At 42.3% G+C, this 24,772-nt stretch overlaps 2 protein-coding genes across 6 annotated transcripts in view; one reads left to right on the top strand and one right to left on the bottom strand.

Moving 5' to 3' along the window:
* The window catches only part of PI4KA (phosphatidylinositol 4-kinase alpha), an 86,659-nt gene extending 75,700 nt beyond the window's left edge, over positions 1 to 10,959 (bottom strand). Inside the window, exons 1-5 of the mRNA XM_072983392.2 lie at positions 10,716 to 10,959; positions 4,080 to 4,196; positions 2,643 to 2,736; positions 980 to 1,068; positions 351 to 423 (exon numbers count right to left, since the gene is read on the bottom strand). Coding sequence (XP_072839493.1) covers positions 351 to 423; positions 980 to 1,068; positions 2,643 to 2,736; positions 4,080 to 4,196; positions 10,716 to 10,883 — 541 coding nt within the window. The 5' untranslated portion in view covers positions 10,884 to 10,959. The remainder of the gene's footprint in view (positions 1 to 350; positions 424 to 979; positions 1,069 to 2,642; positions 2,737 to 4,079; positions 4,197 to 10,715) is intronic.
* Positions 10,960 to 11,310: 351 nt separating this feature from the next.
* SNAP29 (synaptosome associated protein 29) lies at positions 11,311 to 24,099 on the top strand. Of its 5 annotated transcripts, none has more exons than XM_078381678.1 (6): positions 11,311 to 11,520; positions 14,833 to 15,160; positions 18,130 to 18,326; positions 19,337 to 19,422; positions 20,863 to 20,967; positions 22,770 to 24,099. In XM_078381678.1, exons 2-6 carry the CDS (start codon positions 14,936 to 14,938, stop codon positions 22,925 to 22,927), a joined length of 771 nt encoding a protein of 256 aa, XP_078237804.1. In that variant the 5' UTR covers positions 11,311 to 11,520; positions 14,833 to 14,935; the 3' UTR covers positions 22,928 to 24,099. The 5 variants fall into 5 exon arrangements, with proteins under 5 accessions (XP_078237804.1, XP_078237803.1, XP_020633255.2 ...); XM_078381677.1 differs by lacking the exon at positions 11,311 to 11,520 and adding an exon at positions 11,604 to 11,703; XM_020777596.3 differs by lacking the exon at positions 11,311 to 11,520 and adding an exon at positions 11,620 to 11,736.
* Positions 24,100 to 24,772: the final 673 nt, after the last annotated feature.

Here is a 24,772-nt window from a genome sequence, read left to right as displayed (position 1 = left end):
CGCTGCGCGCGGCCATTTCGGGGCTTCCGGCGGCCATTCTGGAGCCGCCGAACAGCTGATCATCGGACTTCGTTTTGCGAAGATCGGTAAGCGAAACGCTTACCAATCTTCGCAAAGCGAGTTTTGCCCATAGGGGCCATCGGTATGCGATCGCATTTGCGATAGCTGAGACCCCATCACTATGCGATTTCGTCATTATACGGTGCGCTCGTTAAGCGAGGCACCACTGTACTAAGATTTGTGCTATATTGTACTGTAGGATGCCAACAATGAATACCATTAAAACTAATTGAATTTTACATTTGCTGTAATAAAAGCAGCAGCACGTACTAGACCAGCAGATCCAATACCTTTATCCTGGGCTAGAGGAGACTGGCACATTCCAAGCAGGACCTGCATCACTTGTAAAATTGCCTCTATAACCTGGAATATGCAAGAAGAGAGATTGTGGAAATCTGCAAGGAGTAGTGAAGTGGGAAACATTTAGAAAGAAAACCATTTCTTCATGCATGATGAAGATACGGAGCAAAGGCCACAAAAGCTGACACCAAATAAAATCTGTTGGCTATTTGGATGATGTCACTGTGCTCGTTGTTGTTTCTGCAGCAAGAGATGACAGGCCTGGAAATATTCAGAAGTATTTATGCTACTAATTCCCTTAATCCTATTGCAAGGGGGACAACAGGAGGTCAATCCTTCATCTATCTTATTTCAAAGTTCACCGATGTTGTTGTTTAAACTGCTTCTTTCTAAAAGACACAGAGGCTCTATTAATCAAATATCTGGACGGATTAAAAAGAATTTTAATATATTTTTAATGCTTTAGAAATGTTTTTAAGGATTATTTTTATAACTGGTGATATGCACATTACTCCAGTCTATAACTGCTTTCATGACCAGGTAATATATATGTTTAGAGAAGCATCTTAACAAATCAGCCTCTCCGGCATGTATGTGCGTGCTACCTTTGCTCATTTACCTGTTCTCTCAGAGTAGCATCCCTGTAAGCAACATCGGACAATAAAGTAACCAAACAGAAGCTGAAGTTCTCTGGAACTGGAAGCATACCTGCAAGTTCAGCAACAAATACAACAGGATTATGATTAGGCTGCTGATCATACATCAACCATTCTGTTTCATTTCAGTTCTCTACTTATACTACATACACATGTTAAGCGAATAACCCAGGACTGACAGGAGCAAGAAAGGGACTCGGGTCCAATTCTTCTCATCTCCCCAACTCACGCACAGAGTCGTAAGTGTCAAAGCCCTTGACAGATGAACCCACTACGTTCATCACAAAGTTCTGGTTTCCCAGTCTGGATGTGACAGAGAAATTATGGTTTAACAAATTACGAGGGACATCAAAAATTAAGTCCATCACATACACACACAAATGTCATATAGCGTGTCTGTCTTTTTATCAGTAGGATGTAAGAATCTTTTAGAAATAATCCCGGTAGTTTAAGAATCACTTACCAATGAGAAATAACTATCTGGCTCAGAAACTATAACCCGAACCTAATGACACAGGCACAGACCAACTGCAGAGATTTCTTCCATGGAAAATTTACTATGCCAGATAATAGAGCACCATTTACACATAGTTGAGCAACCTTCACATTCTCTCAGTGGCAAGAGATGTCTTTATGAAGAATTATCTCCACACATCTGGAAGTACATCTAATGCCTGGAGGCACGAGATGAAGTAAAGTTTACTGCCGTCATGGAGGTCAATCAGTTCCTGGATGAGGGGAATGCCCTCAAGTGCTACGCCTCTTACTCTGAAGTCATACTTTGGCTTCCATGAAAAGACAGGATAATCACAACTACATCCAAAACATATCCCTGATCTACCAAGGTTGTCTACCAAAAAAAGAAACACTACTAATTAGTTTGGCATGACTCGTTTATGAGCAATCCAGTCCTGCTTTTAGAATTCACCCAAACAAACCTACAGTACTGCCTCGCATTACGTTAATTCGTTCCAGCGAAATAGCTGTAGAACAAAAACATCGTAATGCGAAAATAAAAAGCCCACTGAAACACATTGAAACCCCTTCAATGCGTTCCAATGGGCTAGAAACTCACCATGCAGCAAAGATTCTCCATAGGGCGGCCATTTTCGGTGCCTGTGAAGCGAGGAATCCGTCCCAGAAAACAGCGGGGAGCCATTTTATTTACCCAGCGGCCATTTTGAAACCGCCAATCAGCTGTCCGAAAATCATTGTTTTGCGAAGAATCGGTTCCCGAAGCAGGGAACCGATCATCACAAAGCGAAAAAACCTTATTCAGCCCATCGTTTTGCGATCACAAAAAGATCTTCGTAATGCAGTTTTGTCATAATGCAGGGCAATCGTAAAGCGAGGCACCACTGTATATCACAGAGAGTGAGTGAGTGAGAGAGCAAAACTAATGATACTTTCTCTGCACAGGCTGCAATCTTATTTTTATTTTAGTAGAGACAGTGAAATTAGCTTTTCTAGACTACTGCCATGTTAGCTCTGGGATTCTAAAACATACTTTCTGATTCATATTAGGGAATAAACCCAGCCAACAGCAACGATATTTTATTCCAAGAAATCATATATCTTAACTACAGAAATGTACTCAGGCCTACATGTGAAGAGAAAGAATATCACCTCGGCTTTTCCTCGAATTGCTTTCTTCTATCCATTGCACTTTGGGAATGCCCCTCAACAGTCGGAGAAGATAAGGAACAAGAGTATCTTTATGCTGGAAAGGAAAGGAAAAATGTTTCAATCACAAGAAATAATTCAGATGCAAAGCAAACAACAATGTATAAAGCTATACACTCAAGCTGGGTGTATGTATAACCTGTAGTACCAACTCTAAGTTCATAAGGGTCTATAGCGGCAGAAATCTGACTCGGCCTGTTAAGCGCAGAGGGAGGAAGAGAGAGAACGTGGTGGCAGGAAAGAGACAAATCCAGCAGAAGCAATGGAACGGCCTCGCTCTTCCTCCGAGACAGCCAAGTGGAGCAAGAGAGACAAAATAGGAATAGCAAAAGAGGTGCTGCAGCTCCCTTAGAGAGCCAATTTGGCGGCTCCTGTGAGAATAATGTCACAGTTCAGGATTGGGACCCCTTGACAGCTGCTCTTCTCCCTCTCTGCCGGTCTCCAAATCAAGAAGGTCCATGAAGGCTCTTCTTCAGGTGCTCCAAAACCTACCAGGGGAAAGGGCCTACTTTATGCTGGAACCCCAGCCATGAAATGGTATTTTCAGGAAAGCCTATCCAACATTAATTCCAGGACCAAGCAAAGACTTCCTTCTTTTCTGAACTTTCTGATCCCTCATAATGTGCTTTTATGCTAATCTTTCATCTGATGGTGCTCTAATGCTTTAATATGATTCAGTTTATTGGAATTTTGGCCAGAATCCTGTTGATTTTTCATGTCTGCATAACAAAAATACAGAACTTGTGGCAGATAATTGAACCAAACTAACGAAGTGCCAGTGAAGCACTGCTCACAAGACCAGTGCCTTACTAATGAGTTTCCATTAGCTGCAGTGGCTTCACTAATGAACTTTCATTAGCTGCCAAGGCTTCTGCTTTTTAACTTAGTTATGTATTTACAAACCTACTGGATGTTGGCTTTTTTGCATGTTCTAAGCTGCCCTAAAACCCTGCCAAATGTACAGCGGTACCTCGCATTACGACGTTAATTCGTTCCAGCAAAATCGCTGTAGAACGAAAACGTTGTAATGCAAAATTAAAAAGCCCATAGAAACGTATTAAAACCCAATTAATGCGTTCCTAGGGGCTTAAAACTCACTGTCCAGTGAAGATCCTCCATAGGGGCGGCCATTTTCACTGCCTGTGCAGCGAGGAATCCGTCCCAGAAAAGAGTGGGGAGCCATGTTTTTTACCCTGTGGCATTTTGAAACCACCAATCAGCTGGCCGAAAATCATCGCAAAGCGAAATTCCCCCATAGGAAACATCATTTTGCGATCGCTTTTGCGATCGCAAAACCTTCAACATAAAGCAATTTTGTCGTAAAACGGAGCGCTCGTAATGCGAGGCACCACTGTATTTTTTTAAGACAGAAATTCTTACCTGCAGGTCAGACTCAATTAGAAAAATTCCCAAAGCAAGCACAGCATCTCTGCGGCGTTCATCCAACTGAAAGATCCCATGGATATCTACTGGGCACATACACAGCAGTTTTTGTACCTGAGCAAATTAGAAACAAATGTTATGAGGACAACTGTTATGAAAAGGAATACATTTCCAAATGTCTGCCATCAGCTACTAGCACAACAGTATGTGTTACAAGCAATAAAAGATCTTAACAGTTTCACACATCATCTAAACAAAAGTTTTTCATTATATAGTTATTTAAATAAACCCTCTTCCAGTGTTTCCAAATGTCTCCCCACTCTTCTTTTCTTCTCTATACCCACTCTATGATGGTATGCAAAACCCATTCAACATACGGGCAAGAACCAGCATCAACAACTGTGCTTGCCTGACTGGCTCATAATCTGGTCCAACAGTATCACAGGAAGAAATAGCCAGGTTTCCTTTCCAGCCATTAAACATATAAATAGACTCAAGAGGAAACAGAAAGTGTCTATTGACAAATGCTACTCTCAGTGGCAGATCTTCAGCTTACCAACCATTCAGAATTTCGCATGGATTTCTTTTGCTTTAATTGTCTAAAATATAAATCTTCTGCCTCTCCACCCTTTATGTTTCACACAGTAACTGTCATGTGTTGTTGCTGCATGCTGCAAAGTAGTTTCATCTTTTCTTGGTATCAAAGTCACTTCTGATTTATGGCAACCAGGTAAAAATATTTTGAATGAACGAATATTAGATCTCTGGGTCTTCTACTGTAGACCAGCAAGGATTTCCGATTCTTAATAGTTTAACAATAGCCATTGTTAATCACCCTTCCTCTTATTCTGTTGGAGGGGGGGGTGAGAAAACAGAGAATCGCCAGAATAAGATCCTGATATTGAGATTATTGAGCTCAGCATGATTGGATCAAATGCTACTTCTTTTGCACCTACTGCTGGTTAGTAGAATTCAGGGTTGTACTGAAAAACAAAAGCGATCTACAATTTTTAATTCTTACCCCAAAAGTTGATAGTTTTGATATGAAACAAAACAGTCTATAACCAAGCACTATAGAACATTGAGGATTAACAAAACTTTGAGGATTAACGCTTCCACATTTTTGTAAATTGTAACTCACATGCTCAGATGTATGGGGTGGTATTCAAAAATTTCAACAATACCTCTCAGTGGGGGTGGAATTACAATATAGATAGTAAGGTCAGGCAGAGCTCTTGAAAGCTCACACCATAATAAAAGTGCTAGCCTTTGAGGTTCCAGAACATTGATAGAGCTATCCTTTTTGTTACTAAAGCCAGCAACAACCAGCAATTAACATTATAGAAAGACAACAAGGTTGACCAAAAAAGCAGGAGCATCAAAACTAAGCAGTCACTGCACATAAAAGGAAAAGCCTGCTAGTTTATCAGATTTTCAAAAAAATCTACCAGAAATGGCTGGTCATTATCTTTATTAGGACCAATCACAATGCCAGGGAGCAATGAGCAAGCTGTTGAGTTCTTCAAACTTTTCTTTTGCACACAGGATGACATAAAAGGCACAGACTTTGCAAGGGGATAGGAGAAAAAGTTAAAAAAAAACCCAACAATTCCCAATGTTGTGGCCATGAGGTCAGCACTTTGCACCCAATCTCACAAGAGAACTCCAATCTGAACGAAATGTTCTCTCCTAGATATTAAAAAAATCAAATCAAAAACCTTTATTGGCATTAAAACCAGTACAGTAACCGTACAATCAAGATTACACTTTCCTCTGCAATAAGATAAATATGGTCAAGTTACGTCAAGGCCCCTTGAAACAGTCAGCCTAGTTTATTACCATAGCAAGGCATTCAGCTACCCGCTCAGTCAAATCAGGTTGTTTATGTGCTAACATCATTCGGATTAAGCTCTCAGGGGAACCAGAGAAATTTGAAATAAGAGAGTTAAGTAGTAATTGACAGAGCTTGCTAAAGCAGTGAAAAATATATTGTAGGTACCAAGCTACACTGGATTCTAAAATGAGAGTAAACCCACCCTCTCCCCAACGCAGTTTAAATCATTTTTTAAAATTTAAATAATGATTTTAATTCAGATTTGACTTTTTAAAAAATCACTGATTTTTATCCATCCTGCTGCACAGGGCCTATTAGACATTTCAAGGGCCCCCGACAAGTTGCACTCAATGGACCTTATAGTGGCACTATTTTATTTATTTATTAGATTTTTATCCCGCCCTTCTAGACTATGCGGCTCACAATAAAATTATTCATAAAACAATTAAAACCATGAATTAAAACCTCCCCCCTTCCTATCACGGCAGCAACACACATACTGCTTACTGGCAGCTCTGCTCAGGTTAGCAAACTGCACCAAGGAAAGCTCCTGGTCCCTGCGGCCATGATACAAACGATACCAGTCCCATCTCCAACATGTGTATAGTGGGAGACAGGCAGGGTTCACATTACTCAAGGAACCGAGAACTAGGCAGGGGTGGTGCTCAGTGGAGCTCCCAGTCTACATGCCTCTGCTCACCAACATCCTGTCTTTTTAACAGTACAGTGGTGCCTCGCTTAATGACTGCCTCGCTTAGCGAGGCAATCGCTTGATGATTAGGTTTTTGCGATCACAAAACCAATAGCAAAACAATGGTTTAAATGGGAAAAATCCGCTTCACGATGATCAGTTCCATGCCTTGGGAACCTATTTTCGCATTACGATGATCTAAAAACAGCTGATCGTTGGGTTTCAAAATGGCCACTGAGATGCCCCCCCTGCTGTTTTCTAGGATGGATCCCTTGCTTTACAGGCAGCAAAAATGGAGGATCTTCGCTGGACGGTGAGTTTTCAGCCCATTGGAACGCACTGAAGGGTTTTCAATGCGTTTCAATTGGCTTTTTTATTTCACTTAACGAGGATTTCGATCTACAGCGATTTCGCTGGAACGGATTATCCTCATTAAGCGAGGCACCACTATATATATAAGCTATCTTGCATTCTTTTTTAAGGAGAAAGCATAGTAAAAACATTTTTTAAAAAATTATTTAAAAAATCACCTGATATCAGCCTACAAGGATTTTAAAACCTTCTGGGGAGGCCCTTCTCTTGATTCCACCAATCACAAGAGAGGGCCTTGTTAGTGGCCGTTCCCAGGCTTTGGAACGCTCTGCCCTGAGAAGCCAGAATTAGCCCCTGTGGCGACTGCCCACGTCATTCATATACATGAGCTGATTTGCATGAACCTATGAGAGGGCTGGAGAGGCGGAGTCAGAAGCTACAGGAGGCTCGGCGGGAGAAGGAGGAGTCAGATAGGGCTGGTTAGTCAGAAAGGGGGGGACAGATACTGAGAGGGAGCTGGTTAGGAAACTAGGTAGAGAATGTGGTAATGATATAGCAAGAGAAAAGAAGTATGTACTGAGAGGACTGTTGATGATTTGCTTGTGTATAATGTGTATCTGAGAAACTTCTGTTATTATTCAATGCTTTTCACTTCAATAAATAAGTTTTGTTTCTGTTCACAAGTAAAGTGTTCGGACAAACGTCATTGATATTGTGGACTGAGGTAATCCACTGGTGGCAGTGAGAGGAAAATGCGACGTGAACCTTTGTGAGGGAAAGACAAGCAGGGGCCACAAGGGCAAACGCCACAGCCCCTTTCCCTCTTGTCCTTCCATTTCCAGGCAAAGACCTTTCCATTTTTAAGCAATAAACCTCTAGGGAATGTCTCTTTTTTTAATTTTAGGTGTTTTTAAAGGTTTTACAAAAACATTTTCAAAATTGTTTATAATAGTAATCTTAGAACTGCAAAGCTAGAAGGGACCCGACAGATCATCGAGTCCAGCCCCTATTAAAGAGGCACAGTGGGGAATTTAACTTCCAACCTCTAACTTCACAGGCAGAGACCTAAACCACTGAGCTACAATCTTGACTAAGGTTTAATTGAGATGATAGATAGATAGATAGATAGAGAGAGAGAGAGAGAGAGAGAGAGAGAGAGAGAGAGAGAGAGAGAGAGAGAGAGAGAGAGAGAGAGAGAGAGAGAGAGATAGAGAGAGAGAGAGAGAGATAGATAGATAGATAGATAGATAGATAGAGAGAGAGAGAGAGAGAGAGAGAGAGAGAGAGAGAGAGAGAGATAGAGAGATAGATAGAGAGATAGAGAGAGAGAGAGAGAGAGAGAGAGAGAGAGAGAGAGAGAGAGAGAGAGAGAGAGAGAGAGAGAGAGAGAGAGAGAGAGAGAGAGAGAGAGAGAGAGATAGATAGATAGATAGATAGATAGATAGATAGAGAGAGAGAGAGAGAGAGAGAGAGAGAGAGAGAGAGAGAGAGAGAGAGAGAGAGAGAGAGAGAGATAGATAGATAGATAGATAGATAGATAGATAGATAGAGAGAGAGAGAGAGAGAGAGAGAGAGAGATAGAGAGAGAGAGAGATAGATAGATAGATAGAGAGAGAGAGAGAGAGAGAGAGATAGAGAGATAGAGAGATAGAGAGATAGAGAGAGAGAGAGAGAGAGAGAGAGAGAGAGAGATAGATAGATAGATAGATAGATAGATAGATAGATAGATAGATAGATAGATAGATAGATAGATAGATTGTATGGCATTTTCCCTTGTTATTATTGCATGATTTTAATTACTGTGAGTTGCCTTGGATCTCCTATGAGGAGAAAGGCAGGATATAAAGAAAAGAAAGAAAAATGAATGAATGATGGCAAAGGGACTGAAATAATGTAGATGATACAGTATTAGAAAATAGGTACTGTACAGGTGGAGCCATTTCCTTATCCCTTACTGAGCAGAAACAGGCTCTAATAATGCTTTTGAATTGTGGTCCTGGAGGAGGCTCTTGAGAGTCTCCTGGACTGCAAGGAGAACAAACCTATCCATTTTGAAGGAAATCAACCCTGAGTGCTCACTGGAAGGACAGATCCTGAAGCTGAGGCTCCAATACTTCGGCCATCTCATGAGAAGAGAAGACTCCCTGGAAAAGACCTGATGTTGGGAAAGTGTGAAGGCAAGAGGAGAAGGGGACGACAGAGGATGAGATGGTTCAACAGTGTCATCGAAGCGACCAACATGGATTTGACCCAACTCTGGGAGGCATTGGAAGACAGGAGGGCCTGGCGTGCTCTGGTCCAGGGGGGTCATGAAGAGTCAGACATGACTAAGCGACTAAACAACAACGAGGGTCAGAACTCATACATGTGATGAGCAAGGGTTTCCATCCACTCTCACTATACGCCAGGAAAACTAATGTTGACAGGAGCTGGGCACCAGCAGTAGCTAGAAAGCCACACCTTCTACTTTTATCCCTTCCTTTCTATTTTCCATAAACTATGATCCACCAGGTGTTTTTAAACAGCTCCCATCAGCCCATAAATCATCTATATTAATATCTCAGTGTTATCATTCACGACAGTAATTGACAGGCTTCAAGATTATTATCACTCTGATTTCCTTTTGTTTTTTTAAAAAAGCACCCTTCAACCCATTCCTGATGCACCTTGCAAAAAAGAAAGCAATTTTAACATGTCAAAATTATGAAATCTAATCTGTAATCTTTAACAGGAACAAGAATCGGAGGCAATCTTAGTTGGTAAATGTCACTCGCAATAATAGCAACAACCCAGAGGATTAGCAATCCTAATGGCGAAAAAAATCTTATTCATAAACTTATATAACAAAGACAGCAATTCCAGAGTCCTTGCAGTCCTGACAAAAAACTGTGGCGAAACATTATTTTTAGCAACAATATGATATAACACCAGCCCAAAGGCATGAGAAAGCGTGGTGGTAAATAATGAACCATCATATTTAATTGTTTGGTTTTTAGAAAAAATTGGATAACCCTCCTTTCTCTTCAGGAGGACCCAAAGCAGTTTACAATATTGAAAACAAAAAATATAAAAACTGAAAGGAGAAAAACAACAACAATAAACAAGAGAACAAAACCAAACGAAACAATGGGTGCCTTCCAGTTCTGCAGTCATAAGATTATCACTATCATCTGTTATCATATATTAATACGATGATGATTCAAAAACACCAGACACAATCAAGATTATAAAAAACATTGACTGGTATTATATAACAGACACAAGCTTTAAGCAAAAACCAAAGTACAGTATCTGTTACATTGTTGTTGTGGGCTTTTCCGGGCTCTGTTAAATCTGTTAAATATTGGGACAGTATGTATGTTGTTCCTATTATTGCCTCTTTCTTGCAGCTTTGATGGTGTTTATTATTATCATCATCATCATCTACTTTTATTATTATTATTATTATTATTATTATTATTATTATTATTATTATTATTATTATTATTATTATTATTATTATTATTAACATCATCATCATCATCGCTGTTGTTGTTGTTACAGTATTATCATCACCATTATCATCACCATCATCATCATTCCCTGAGACCCGGAAGTGGCCGACAGAGGGTAACCCCACACCGGGGGAGGGGAACACACCTGTCAGCCCAGGTATCCCTCCCCACCTTTGGGACGACACTTCCCATCATCCCCTCAGGGAGGGAGCAGCTCTTCCGGCCTTCCTCATCCTCCTCCTCCTCCTCCTCTCCCCCCGCTTTCCTTCTCCCCCCCCCAACGGCGGCGCCACCACCGTTACCTTCTCGAGCGGCGCGGGTCTCTGCACGGCCAGCGAGCGGGCGAGGGACAGGACCGTGTTGAAGTAGAAACCCCGCGCCGAGCCCGGGCTGCTGGGCTTCTCCGAGCGCGCCGCCGTGACGGCCGCCGCCGTTGCAGCCGCCGCCGTCGCCACGGCCAGCGCCGACATCTTGGGAGCGGGAGGCGAGCGAGCCCTGAGGTGCCGCCTCCGGCTGTCACTCACGGGCGGGCCCTCAGGCCCGGCTCGGCTCGGCCCCGCCCCCTTCTCGGCTCCTCCGCCCACCCGCCCCGGCGGTCCTCTCGCGAGAATCCGCTTCCGCGATGCAGGCGGGAGTTTAATAAAAGCATTCGAGATGAGCCGGCTAGAGCGGCACTAACAAATTGAACAAATTTCTTAAAAAAAAAAAGCTGCCCAAAGGCTTTGAATCTCTCGGGCCTAGTTATCACCTCTGTAGTAATAACATACTTCCTCTAAATTTCCGGTAGGCAAGATGTGGCCCTTTAAATCATTGTTGGACTCCAACTCCCGTCAGCTTTAGCTAACACAACCTATTACAAGGATCATGGGTAGGATAGTTTCAAATCTCTCTCTCTCTTCCGGGTGCTCATCCATTCGTGAGCTTTATGTCATCCCGTGACGAAGATGGCGGCGCCCGCTAGAACTTCCCTCCTGGAATCCCCTCCCAATTGGACTAAACCAACTTGCCATTTTCTTTTATTTCTTTATTTGTCCCACCCATACTTTTTTAAAATATAGGCGTCCTCCAGAAACACTCCTCGCTTTATGAAAGTCGCCTATAACCCAGGTACGGTATTCCGCTCTTCGTTCAAAAGGGGGGAAAAGAATATTTGTTCTTTTCTCTCCCCGCGTTCTTGGTTCGTTCCAAGCGAGTCCATTTTGTTTCCTCTTCTTTCCCCCCTCCTTTCGTCCAGAGATGGTTTAGACCAGTTGGCCCTATTGGCCGCGGCCCGTGACGGGGAGTCAGAAGGTGAGGAGGGCGCGTCTCTGTCAGAGGCCTCTGGTGAGTGGCGGGGGCAGGAAACTCTAGCTCTTTAAAAAGTAATAATAATAACTTCGGTATTTCTTAATCGTATTTTTTGTTTGTATGCTGCCTTTCTTCAATGTGGTGGATGTTATTCTCATAAGACTCCCTGTAAGGTAGACCAGGCAGACAAACAAGACAATCATTAATACTGTATATGGTTAAGAGGGGGTTGAATCGCGTTATTTTCACATATAAAATAGAAAATATTATGAGAGGGCTTGTCTTGAGGGAGGTTTGGACCGTGTGTAAGTCATCGTCACAACGACCCAACACAGTAGGTGAAGAGAGAGCGAAAACATATGTATATGTTGTGATGATGACTTACACGGTCCTATATATGTATATGTATGTATGTATATGTATGTATGTATATGTATGTGTATATATGTATATATGTGTGTGTATATGTGTGTGTATATATGTGTGTGTGTATATATGTGTGTGTGTATATGTATATGTATGTGTGTGTGTATATGTATATGTATATGTATGTCTATATATATATATATATATATATATATATATATATATATATATACACACACACACACACACACACACACACACACACACACACAGTATATTAAAAAATCAATATTGTTGCCACTGAGGCGGTCATGACTCTCTTGGGATTTGTTGGGCTGTCTGTTTTAGAATCTGGTGGCGGATAAGGTCGAGGAAGACGAACAGTGAAAAATATCAAAATTAAATTAAAAAGCTCATAGAGCAGCTGCATTTTGGCTGAAAGATAGCATACAAATGTTAGAAAATAATAACTAGGCCTTCCTTTTAGAATTTATTCTATTTTTTTCCTCATTTACAAAAATCACCTATGATTCCAGTTCCACCTTTGCTCCATAAATGTGAATCAAAATAGTATTTATTATTATTAGTTTTATTTCTCTCTTAATCATGTACACTTATTTTTAATATTTTTTTAAAAAAATTTGGTACAGGGTGGCTCCATGAAATCAGGATGAAGGACTTGCTTTAAAGTTTGCTTAGGCTAAACATTGCAAACTTATTTCCACTCACTGGCAAGCAGGTGACATAGAACTTGGTGGGTGGCTATTTGTCAGCAATATTTGTGTGGTTTGGATTTGTGAAGTTTACTTCCAAGAAAACATGGCTAGATCTTTCTGTGTCAATGTGTGAATGCTGTATGATTTATTATTAGGCTATATTGCTTTATCATTTTTCTAAAATTATGGGTTTGACTATAAATTGTGCCCTTTTGTCATGTTTTAGACTTCCCTGGAAGGAACAGTACTGTAGTGTGTATGAATTTAATTCTGTGTGGCCCCTTCAGAGGTTATTTGGCTGGAACTCCCGTCAGTCCTGGCCATCATAACCAACGATGAGGAATCTGGGGAGCGGCAGATTTTGGAGGGTACCACATTTCTTCACCCTTTTTACCATTAAACCTTGCTATACATCATTTATTGTTTGGGGATATACATTCAACAACTTGGTAATGCATTGAAAATATGGTTTCATCCTGGGGAGAATTATTCACACAGTTCAGCTAGCTCAAGTTGCCCTGAGAATGAGGAATGTTTGATGATTAATATCTAATGCAAAGTCAGATTCATGCCATCTAAGGAATGCGATGACTTCCCTCGTCAATGGGTGCCCTTGCATATCTGTCATTTGTGCTGCTCGTTACTGGTGTAAAGTATCTGGGATTGTCAAAAGGGGAAGGTTGTCAGTATGACACAAGACGTTATATCCCTCCCACAAGGGCATAACATGTACTTCTCTTGGATTCTGTAATAATTAAGGCACCATTCCTTACAGAGAGTGATTTGGAGTGGCTTTAAATATGTTACCTAATTTTCTTATTTCTTGGCCAACTTAAAATTGAAAAACCAATATTGAAAGCTTGACCTTTGTAAAGCATGGGTACCCATTTCCAACTGAGGCATAAATATATCACATAACCTATATAAATGGAAAGATCAACAATTAACTCTTGCCATCAGGTAGAGTAAGGTCAATTTTAGGCAGCAAGTGTTGGGTAATGTAGCATTATATTACATTTTTACTCCCAAGAAATGGGAGAGGTGCTTTATTTTGGCTTCCGGTGCCAAAGTAACTTCGTCACAAAATGACTTGGGTCTGGAAAGGTGATCAGATTTGATTGTTTTTCAACTGCACGTACCAGGCTCTACCCTCACAAATCAAACTATGGAGCGCTTATTCAAGAGCTTGCTCTCAGAGATCAGCTGTGCTGCCTGCAAAATAATAATAGTGGTGCCTGGATTTATGACTGTAATCCATTCCGGAATGATGGTCATCACTCAAAATGGTCCCACGTTGAAGCACCATTTCCCATAGGAATGCATTGGAACACGATTAATCCGTTCTGGCTGGGGAAAAAAAATCACCAAAACCGAAGATCACGGCAAGCCCCATTGGACTGCATCAGGGCTGGGGGGGGGGGGGGGAGAATCACAAAAAAAAATTAAAAATGCAAGTCCCATTGGAACATGCTGGAGCTGAAAAAAATCACAAAAAAAACACAGCAAGCCTCATCGGAAGGCGCTAGGGCAAAAAAAAACACACAAAAAAAATCACAGTGCAGAAACATAACCCCCCAGCCAAAACCCACCCTGCAAAACCCTGTAAATGTACTTACTCAGAAAGCAGCACCAACTCTCTAGCCATTGGGGCAAAAGAGCTGCAAAGAAGCAGCCTCTTTGCCGACCAACAGTTAGTACATTTGAATTCACTGCCTTTTCCCCTGCCATCTTTTCTGTTGTAAGTCGAACCGCTGGTCGCAAGTAGAAACAAAATTTTGTTGCCGGAGCTGGTCGTAACTCGAAATGATCATAAGTCGGGACACCACTGTAATAATAATAAAAAATTTACAAATTACCCTTGCATGGCTGAAACTCATGAGCCAAGCCCTGTGATTCAGAACAATGCAAATGTGTGACATGGTTTGTAGCCAATAACGAGCAAAGGAGAGTGTATTTCTTAATCTGAGGTCCAGTGAAGTATTTTAGCCTCCCTTATATGACTTTTAAAAAAACAACTTCCTTTACAGAGTTTGACTTTGCTTTCCTGTAGATGCTGACTATCCCTGATATGAAGGAATTGTTCTGGGCCTGAAGAACGTCGGGGCGATTTCATTCACACCTTAAGAAAATAAAATCTCAACTGAGCTGCAATCATGTCAGCTTATACAAAAAGCTACAATCCTTTTGATGAAGATGACGATGAAGACCTCAAGCCTGTCAAGTGGAATGAAAGCAGTGAGCCTTCTGGAGGAGGCATGGACAGACAGAGCTATCTTCAGCGGGAGGTCCTGAGACGCTCCCAAGCCACCGTGGATAGCACTAACCGCTCCCTGTCCCTCATTTACGAGTCTGAACATGTTGGAGTAGCCACAGCAGAAGTGAGTAGTAATTTTGCTTTTCTAAGTACAGTCGGACAACCCTATCTGCAGGTGCAATCGGTACCCACGGTTTCACATATCCACTGTGTATAAATAAATAAAAGTCATAGGTACCGACCTACACATTCCCAAGGCGTATCATTGGGACTGGCCACTTGGTGGAACTGGAGGCTATAGTATATATAGGTGGCTTAATGGAAACGCACTTGTGTGCTGGGAAGGAGCTTCTGATGAAATGGAGAAGCTGCGTGAGGGCCAGTTGCTGGTTTCAGAGAAGGCTTCTTTGCAGATGAGGGTAGGAAGCCCAGTCCTTTGTCAAGGCTGGGCCAGGATTCCCTCTCTGCACCATACACAGACACCAGGGAAGCTTGATGTAAGTGCTTCACTTATCTGCTGTTTCCAGCATCTGCTGGGGGGGGGGGCTTGGAACTGATCCTCCAACTGATGTATTGACCTGAAAGGGATACTGAGTCAGATCACAGGCCCATTAGATAAGGGGGTAGGAAGAGTTCAATTTTCCAGATGTTATTGGAGTACAGCTTCCGGTAGGCTGATGGATCTCCATAGCGATGTCACTGTTGTGAATGCAGTTGCTGTGTAACAGCTGCGATGCAACTAAAGGTAAAGATTCCCCTTGACATTTAGTCCAGTCGTGTCCAACTCTAGGGCCCAGTGCTCATCCCCGTCTCCAAGCCGTAGAGCCAGTTTGTCCAAAGACAGTTTCCGTGGTCACGTAGCCAGCACGACTAGACACGGAATGCCGTGACCTTCCTACCATGGTAGTACCTATTTATCTACTTGCATGTACATGCTTTTGAACTGCTAGGTTGGTAGGAGCAGGGACAAGCAACGGGAGGTCACTCCATCGCGTGGATTCGATCTTACGATTGCTGGTCTTCTGACCTTGGACCACAGAAGCTTCTGTGGTTTAACCCACAGCACCACCACGTCCCAAGTGATTAAACTACTTGGGATCAAAATATGTTATATCTAAGTATTTCTTAACAAGGTATTCAGATCATAGGATCGCGGTTTGTATATTTGGTGTTCCTTTTTATGTTAATGCCTAGTTCTTTCTATCTATCTGTCTGTCTATCTATCTATCTATCTATCTATCTATCTATCTATCTATCTATCTATCTATCTATCTATCTATCTATCTATCTATCTATCTATATCTATCTATCTATCTATCTATCTATCTATCTATCTATCTATCTGTCGTCATTGTAAGTATATATATATTTGGAACCATTCATGCTTACACCGCAGATTTTATTACCCAATAGATGTTGATAATAATGCCTTGCCTATTGCATGGTACAGCAAAGCACAGCATTGTTTGCTAAGCCCAGGAGATCTGTTCTAGTTTCACATCTGAAAAAAGATCTGCCTTTTCAGCCGTAGGTCTGTATGTTGTGCTCTGTGCAAAATATCACAGACAACCAGTTACTCCTTATTGTCCTCCTCCTGTTTACCAAGCCAAGGTGCATGTGTGAAGCAATATTGTCTCCCCCAGTAGTTCAGAGCACTGTCTCTTGCTTGGCCTTTGATATGAGTTTGTAGGCAAAATCAGGGAGGTTACAGCCTGAACTTTGATTAAAAAGCATGTGAGCCCGACGCGCGTGTCTTGCACTCTGGAACTTGTGATAGCGAGACTGAAAAGGGGATCAGTTATAGCTGCTAGTTTGCGTCTCGCCAGGTTGCCTTCGCAGAGCCAGCCTTCACCCTCTGTAAAACGGGATGCTGCTGACTGACATGACAGCCTTGTTGTGAAGATTGCAATACAATCAGAAGATGATGGGTAAAGCGTGTGGAACATGTGAAAACGCAATGTACACATTGGCTGAAGTCCCATAGTGTGTCACAACTAGAGTTGGCCCCTTGACTCAGTGGTGACATTGACTCAACAAATTCCCAATGATTTAGTAGGCCTGCTCTACTTAAGACTTAGTCCTGGATTTCAGCTATTGTCTTCCAGGGTCCTTGATACAAAAGGAAAGGTCATAGCTAAATAGCAGAGCATCTGCCTTTTTTTTTAAAGTTCAAACCAAATCTCCAAAGTATATTCCTGTTCCCTGCTAAAATAAGCAGACCTTTTCTGAAACACAGCAAGCTGGCTAAAGACGCTGTGCTTTCTCTTTGAAACAGATCTACAAAGTGGGACACTGTCAGAGAACCTACAATGGTAACTTTAGATTCATAGTAGATCCTGAAATAAGCACAGGCTTCAGTTGATAGTGAGCTATAAGTAGGCATCAGTGAAATTTCAGTCTCTGCAAAAGTCCTCCTCTGGCCTTCCTACATTTTGATGCATGAAATATGTATTCTAGCATTGAAATGAGTACAGTGGTGCCTCGCTTAGCGAGTGCCTCGCTATGCGATGAATTCGCATAGCGAGGGGGTCCGGGCCATCGCTGGAGCATTCGCTCAGCGATGGCCCCTATGGTGATTTTTCGCTTTGCGATGATCGCTAAGCGATTCGCTTAGCGATCCTCGCAAAACGAAGCGGGGGAGAACAGCTGATCGGCGGTTCCAAAATGGCCGCCGGAAGGTCCGCGCCGCATTTTCGCGCCCTGCCCTCGCTTACCGAGGGCGCGAAAATGGCGGCGCTATGGGACAACATCGCTTAACGGTGAGTTTTCAAGCCATAGGAACGCATTGAACAAAGTTCAATGCGTTTCTATGGCTTTTTTATTTCCGTTTAGCGATGTTTTCGCATAGCGAAGGTTAATCCGGAACGGATTAACCTCGCTATGCGAGGCACCACTGTACTGTGGAAATGCATGGGTTACAGGAACCTCTCCCTAACATCAGCACTATGTTGCAGCTTGTTCAAGAAACCTGGAAAATAATATCCGTTGCAAAAAAAAACAAGGCAAATATTGAAAAGTGGTTATTTGAGAAGTTAAATGCATCTGTTTCCTTCATCCTTTAAAATTTCCATTGTTTCCCATTCTTTTCTATAGGAACTTACCCGGCAGGGCGAGGTACTTCAGCGCACTGAACGCATGGTAGATAAGATGGATCAAGATTTGAAAACAAGCCAGAGACACATCAACAGCATCAAGAGTGTGTTTGGTGGCTTTGTGAATTACTTTAAAGCCAAGCCGCAGGAGATCAAACCTGAGCAGAACGGGGCCTCTGAATACCAAGGAAGCAACAAGTGAGCAACCCGAAAGGGAAGACATAAAGCATTTGAGTTGGGGTGTGTGTGTCTGATTAGACACGTGTGCAAACCCAGACATAGTTATTCATTGAAGTTCAGAAACTAACTTCAGTGCTCTGCCCTTGTGAGGTTGGAGGTGGGGGCAGGTCATGGGAAGTAATCACAAGAGCTTGGTTCACATGTGACAATAAATCAGAATCACTCTGAATCCTGGCTTGTTGCCAACCAACTGTGGTTGACCGGACCTTGCAAACTGGGGTAGTTACACAAATCAGAAGATCTGCCTTTGTGGTTTGTTGAGCACTGTATACTGGGAGTTTAAAGAGGGAGGCCTTTCTGCTTCATCCCAGGTTTCTTCGGCATGGGATTTATTGGAATTTTTAGGGGAAAAGAGAGGAAGATAAATGAATGAAGCTTTTGACTGTGCTTCATTTCATCAGCACCACCACCAAGTACAGTGGTGCCTCGCATAGCGATCACTCCGTTTTAAGACGAAATTGCTTTGCGACGATGTTTTTGCGATCGCAAAAGCGATCGCTTTGCGATGTTCCCTATGGGGAAAATTTGCTTTGCGATTATCGCAGGGAAGCGATCATCGCAAAGCCCCCATTTTCGGCCAGCTGATCTGCGGTTCCAAAATGGCCACTGGGTAAACAAAATGGCTGCCCGCTGTGTTGCCTCGCTTTAGAGGCACCAAAAATGGCCGCCACAATGGAGGATTTTCACTTAAGGTTAGTTTTGAAACCCATAGGAACACATTAATGGTGTTTTAATGTGTTTCTATGGGCTTTTTAAAATCGCTTAGCGATGTTATCACTTAGCAGCGATTTTTGCTGCACGGATTAACATCGCTAAGCGAGGCACCACTGTAATATGAAAAGGCCATGCTGTAAAAAAAACCTGATGTCAAAGAGCAAAAATCATTAATCTTCACATTAAGTCCTGATGGGCATGGGTAAAGCCAGCGCACGCACTAGGAACAATAACTTTCACGCCTTTCTCTCTAGATTAAAAGAAGCCCTCTCCCTTAGTAAAGAACAGGAGCCAAAATACCTGGAAAGTCATCCAAATTTGCGGAAGCTGGATAATTCAGGTTTGTTCAATCTCAGCTATTGAATTTATTTTGAACTTGCCTTGATTGAATCTTCTTTTTCTCAGGTGATCTTCCTAATCAGGAGCTTGGTTCATTTATATGTTTCTTTTCATTAGAACATTTTTGCCTTATTTTATTTATTTATTTATTGGACTTATATACCGCCCCATAGCGCTACAAGCACTCTCCGGGCGGTTTACAATTTAATTATACAGGCTACACATTGCCCCCCCAGCAAGCTGGTTACTCATTTTACCAACCTCGGAAGGATGGAAGGCTGAGTCAACCTTGAGCCGGCTACCTGGGATTTGAACCCCAGGTCGTGAGCACAGTTTTAGCTGCAGTACAGCGTTTTAACCGCTGCGCCACGAGGCCTTGCTGTTCAGACAAAAAAGAAAAGGGACCTGGAGCACCCTTACAGCCATCAGTCATTCGGCAGTTACCTGCTCTTGGGCATATCTAATAAAGAGACACAGAGCAGGGAGTTGAATAGGAGGGGAGGGAAAAGGTATGATAGTGATGATGGATCCGGTTGCCCAGGTGGATGAGGATATTCTCAGCATTCTCTGCTTCACACTTCGTCTCTTCTCATTCCAGCTCACACACCCCTTCCTGGCCTGTTCTGGTTTTTCTTTCTTCTGCTGTTTCTCTTTTCCTTCTGCTTTCTTTTCCAACTTAAATCTGCTTTTCTTTCACACCCTTCAATGTAGAATGGCTCCTAAAAAGCCTTTCTGATGGCAGGAACATCACTGGGAGCTGGCAGATGGCAATGCACCAAATTAGCTTGATTGATTATTGGTTTGGACTACGTAGACCTATCCTGCCCATCGTACATAGGCTTATTCACTGACCCCTCCTTTGTGCCTAAAACTGAGAAATTACAAATGCCAGTCAACCCAAGCTATTTATTTACAGGAATATGACCTAGAGACTAATAATCTCTCCAGCAATATAGGGTTGCTGCTTCTACTATTGACTTATAACCAGCAGAGTATCTGTGCTCCTGCATTAAGAGCATGCATCTTTCATTAAACCAGTGCAAATTTTGATTATGATGTGGGTATGTGCATTAAACACTCCAGAATCTTCAGATGCTAGAGAGGGCAGCTGAACTGAATATTAGTGCATCAGAGTAATGGGGCACTGGTGGCGTGGTGATTTTGACAAAGGCCAAATTTGCCTCTCACTTGACAGCTTTTTTTAAAAAAATAGTCATGAGGGTGTAAATGTATGGATGGTGATTAGTAGTAGATAGGAGAGAGAAGGCTGCAGTGCTTGCTTCTGATTGCAAACAAATACAATAATTTGTAATGCATTTCAGTAACGTAAGCTGTCCCCGCTTGTAAGGAGACATGTGTGCTACTGTATTCTAAAAATTGGAGTTACTGGAGCTGATATTTCACGAATATTTAAAGATCTGTGTCACCTCTGCCCTTCCAGAGTATAATTCCAGTGGACCCAGTTCAGATTCTTCACTCCAACGTGACAGTTACCCCAAGAATCAGCATCTCCGAGCTTACCATCAAAAAGTTGACCAGAACTTAGGTGAGTTGCGACAGCCATTTCATAATGTTTAATCTTCAGCTCTTGACTCCCTAAAACAACACTGAGTCAAAATCATGTTGCTTAATAAAAGAAATTGCATTCAAATGCATCTTTGAATCAATGAGGATTTGTTGAGTCAACACCATTGTAAGCGCCTTTGATTTAAATGAGCCTACTCTCAATTCAACTTGCTTTAGCATAGTCACAGTTAAAGTAGGCCCATTTGAGTTAATAGAGCTTACAGTGGCCTTGACTCGCCAAATCCCCATTGATTTAGTGGGTATATTTGAATGTGATTTACTTCACTAAGCAACAGGATTTGGGCCAGTAATCTCTGTGGGGCATTTTATGGGAACAAAAGGGCTGTACATCCCCCATTTTCCCTTCTCATTCCACAGAAATGGAAGATGGTCCCAGAAGGTTATGATTTTCCATTGCTGAAGGAGAAGAAATGGTGGAATTTCAGGGAGATCCAGAATTCCTAGCATGTCGGCTTTTCCCTGCTGTTCATCATTTCCTCAGTGTGATTCCCCAGCAAACCCGTGATCAACTAGGGCCATAATAGCCGGACGAGGAAGGGTTATGGGTCGACTAAACAGTCATCCCTCCCTCATATTTTACAAGTTATATTTTTGTCACAAATTTTTAAATGGAAAATGTAAACTAAATGTAATTCATTGCTGGTAAGCCACGGGTTTTTAGAGAATAGCAAACTTATTGATCCTTATGCATCAGCGTCACATTTTGACACGGAACCAGATCTGCAACATAGGTGTTCTGCACCATGATCCTACCTGTGACCATTGTCACAGCAGAGTTCTGCCACACGCCCTGTGCGGGTTTGTGTTTTGCCCAAGGAAGCAGGCGTAATGAAAAATGTCCCAGCAAAAGTATTCCTTTCTGCTACTGGGGAACCTTTTTTGCCCTAGCTAATACAGTGCGTTGGGGGTACGTGGTGGCATTGTGGGTTAAACCGCATAAGCCTCTGTGCTGCAAAGTCAGAAGACCACTCATCGTAAGATCGAATCTGCGCGACGGAGCAAACTCCCGTCGTTTGTCCCAGCTCCTGCCAACCTAGCCATTTGAAGGCATGTAAAAATGCGAGTAGATAGGTACCACCATGGTGGGAAGGTCACGGCGTTCCGTGTCTAGTCACGCTGGCCACACAATCACAGAAACTGTCTAGGGGTAAACTCTGGCTCGAGGGCTTGGAGACGGGGATGAGCACCGCGTCCTAGAGTCGGACATGACTGGACTAAAAGTCAAAGGGAACCTTTACCTAATACAGTGCCTTGAGCCAACAAATTAAAAAGTCCCATCCTGTCTCCAGGTGAATTACAGAATCATAGAATAATGGCGTTGGAGTGGACCCATAAGGCCATCGAGTCCAACCCCTTGCTCAGGGCAGGAACCCAAATCAAAACCAATCTGACATACGATTGTCCAGTTTTCTCTTGAATGCCTCCAACGTTGAAGCACTCACCACCTCCCAAGGGAATGGATTCCATTCTTGTACTGCTCTAACAGTTAGGAAGTTTTTCCTGATACAGAGGATACAGAACTTGCATGTTTGCCATGCAAGCTTGGACTGCCCAGAGCTGTAGTTATAAACATCGATAGGTGCCAAGCTGGAGGATGTTGCTTAGGTCTCTTAGAAATTAAATGAATGTTCAGACATGCCACCACTTGCTCCTGAGCTTAGAGAATTAGCAGATTAATTGTTATTGTGAATTGCCTCTCAAGGAAATTGGCTGTGCCCCTTTTGTGGCTAATCCCACTGCCTTCTCTTTGGCCCCTTCTAGATGAAATGTCTTCCGGGCTCGGTCGCCTGAAGAACCTGGCCCTTGGCTTGCAGTCTGAAATCGAGACGCAAGATGAAATCCTGGGTCGCCTCACCACCAAAGTCGACACGCTGGACATCAATATTAAAGACACGGACAAAAAGGTCAAGGCGCTTTGAAGAGTTTCAAGTCTTTCTCCCTTCCATGCAGGAATTCGATGCATTTTATACGCTGGACATTGTCTTATTGTCTGGGAAATTCCCAGCAGAAGGAAGTGGCCTATTTGACTGTCTTGCCTCTCATCATTAAAACAAAAGCCTTAAGTGCAATCTCAAGAATTTCCACCACCTTCCTTTTATATATGTGACTTAGGATGTTTCTAAGCATTTCCTCTTTGAGCTTCTGATTTGGGGGTAAACGTCTTGATTCTGGGCAAAAAAGTTGTTACAAACCGTCTTTGAGGCTCTTTGGCCTTTAAATGTGACAAGTGTTCAATAGGGTGAGTGTGTGTGTTGGTTAATTATTTTGAAAGAAGGGTTGTGTATTTCTGTCACATTTTGAACTTTGGTGGCTAGAGTTGTAGAGGAATTCTTAGGTTTGTTCGTTAGCATTTCAAAACTGGGGCATGGCATTAGAGTTCTGGAGCAGCTCATTTAAAGTCAGGGGGGGAAATTGATATCCAGAAGCAAAGGATCAAGATCCATAAAGAAGTTAGCTTTCATCTCACATGCCTGCAGCAGGGCCAATACAGTTAAACATGCTTAAAAAAATTTTAGGCAAGACAATACTGGATAAGAGAGTACTATTTTTAAATGGACCTAAGAAGGGAGTTCCCTGATGTCTTTACAACTGATTTCCACATGGCCCGGCAGGGTTTCGGACCTTCCCCTGCTTCAACTGATCTGGTGCCACAAATGGACTGCTTCTGCAGCTGGATTTAGTTTCAAAAGTAATACCTCGGCTGGCATGTAGGTGCCACCCTTGTGTGTCAAAGACACAAAGCAATTCTCTGGATTCGGGCCAGTGGTTAATATATCCTTTGTAAGTGCTATGGCACTAGCTTATTTGGTGATCCTTCTGCTTCTACAAGGATAAAAGCCCTGCTATTGAAATAGACACCACCCTGGCCACCAACTCTTCTGTAAGATTTTCAAGATGGCTTCTATATTCTGTGTACAGTGTAAATCTTTCCTCCCCCCTTTTAATATGTCATTTCTGTATATTTACTTTATGAAGAAAATAGGCCTGTGTTTGCTGACAAATACCAGTCCTTGACTTTCTTTGCTGGAGCATCGCTGAAACGAACTTGTGGAAATGCCGGTTATTAATAAAATGGGCGACGTTACTGGTACCAGTGCTGGATCTTCAATTACAGGAGTATGCCTTTATCCCTTTTAATTCTTTGGAAGCTTGGCAGAAGGCTTATCAGTACAACAGTGTCAACCCATCAGTTCTGTCCAATCTGTAAATGTAGTTTCTTTCTTAATCCATTTCTGTCGCAGCCAAGCTTATGTTCCAGCAGCTTAGGGCAGATCCACCACAAATGGAAGAAACAATACGTGTCAAAGTATTCGCTATCAAAGAAAAGTATCTGAAAAGGAGAGAAGTGAAAGCTGTCGGTTTTATCTGTGGTGTATGTAATGATTCCTTTCTCGGCACAGGAACTGTGCTGCTGATTTTTTTTTTGCATTGGGGCGGATATGTACACATGTCCTTTGGCATTTTCACAATTCTCTCTTAAATTGGCAATTCTTGTGTTAATAATTGAAATCACAGCTGGGTAATTATGGCTCTCCAGATATAAGGAGACTCCAGCTCCCAGCATCCTTCCCCATTTGCTATGTTGGATAAGAATGATGGGAACTGTACTCTACAACCATTGCCCACCCTTGCCTTAAATGTTTATCAGATATTTGATAACAATGGCTTAATCAACAGATGGGTTCCTTTTTTAAAAGTTAAATGTAAACTAGAGGTGGAGTTTAACAAGCAACCATTATAGTTGCTCTCTGGTTCGTATTTAT

Source organism: Pogona vitticeps, chromosome 14, assembly GCF_051106095.1.
Source record: "Pogona vitticeps strain Pit_001003342236 chromosome 14, PviZW2.1, whole genome shotgun sequence".
Taxonomy (NCBI): Eukaryota; Metazoa; Chordata; class Lepidosauria; order Squamata; family Agamidae; genus Pogona; species Pogona vitticeps.
The sequence above is the reverse complement of the archived record's forward strand: the minus strand, read 5'-3'. Positions and strand labels throughout refer to the sequence as shown.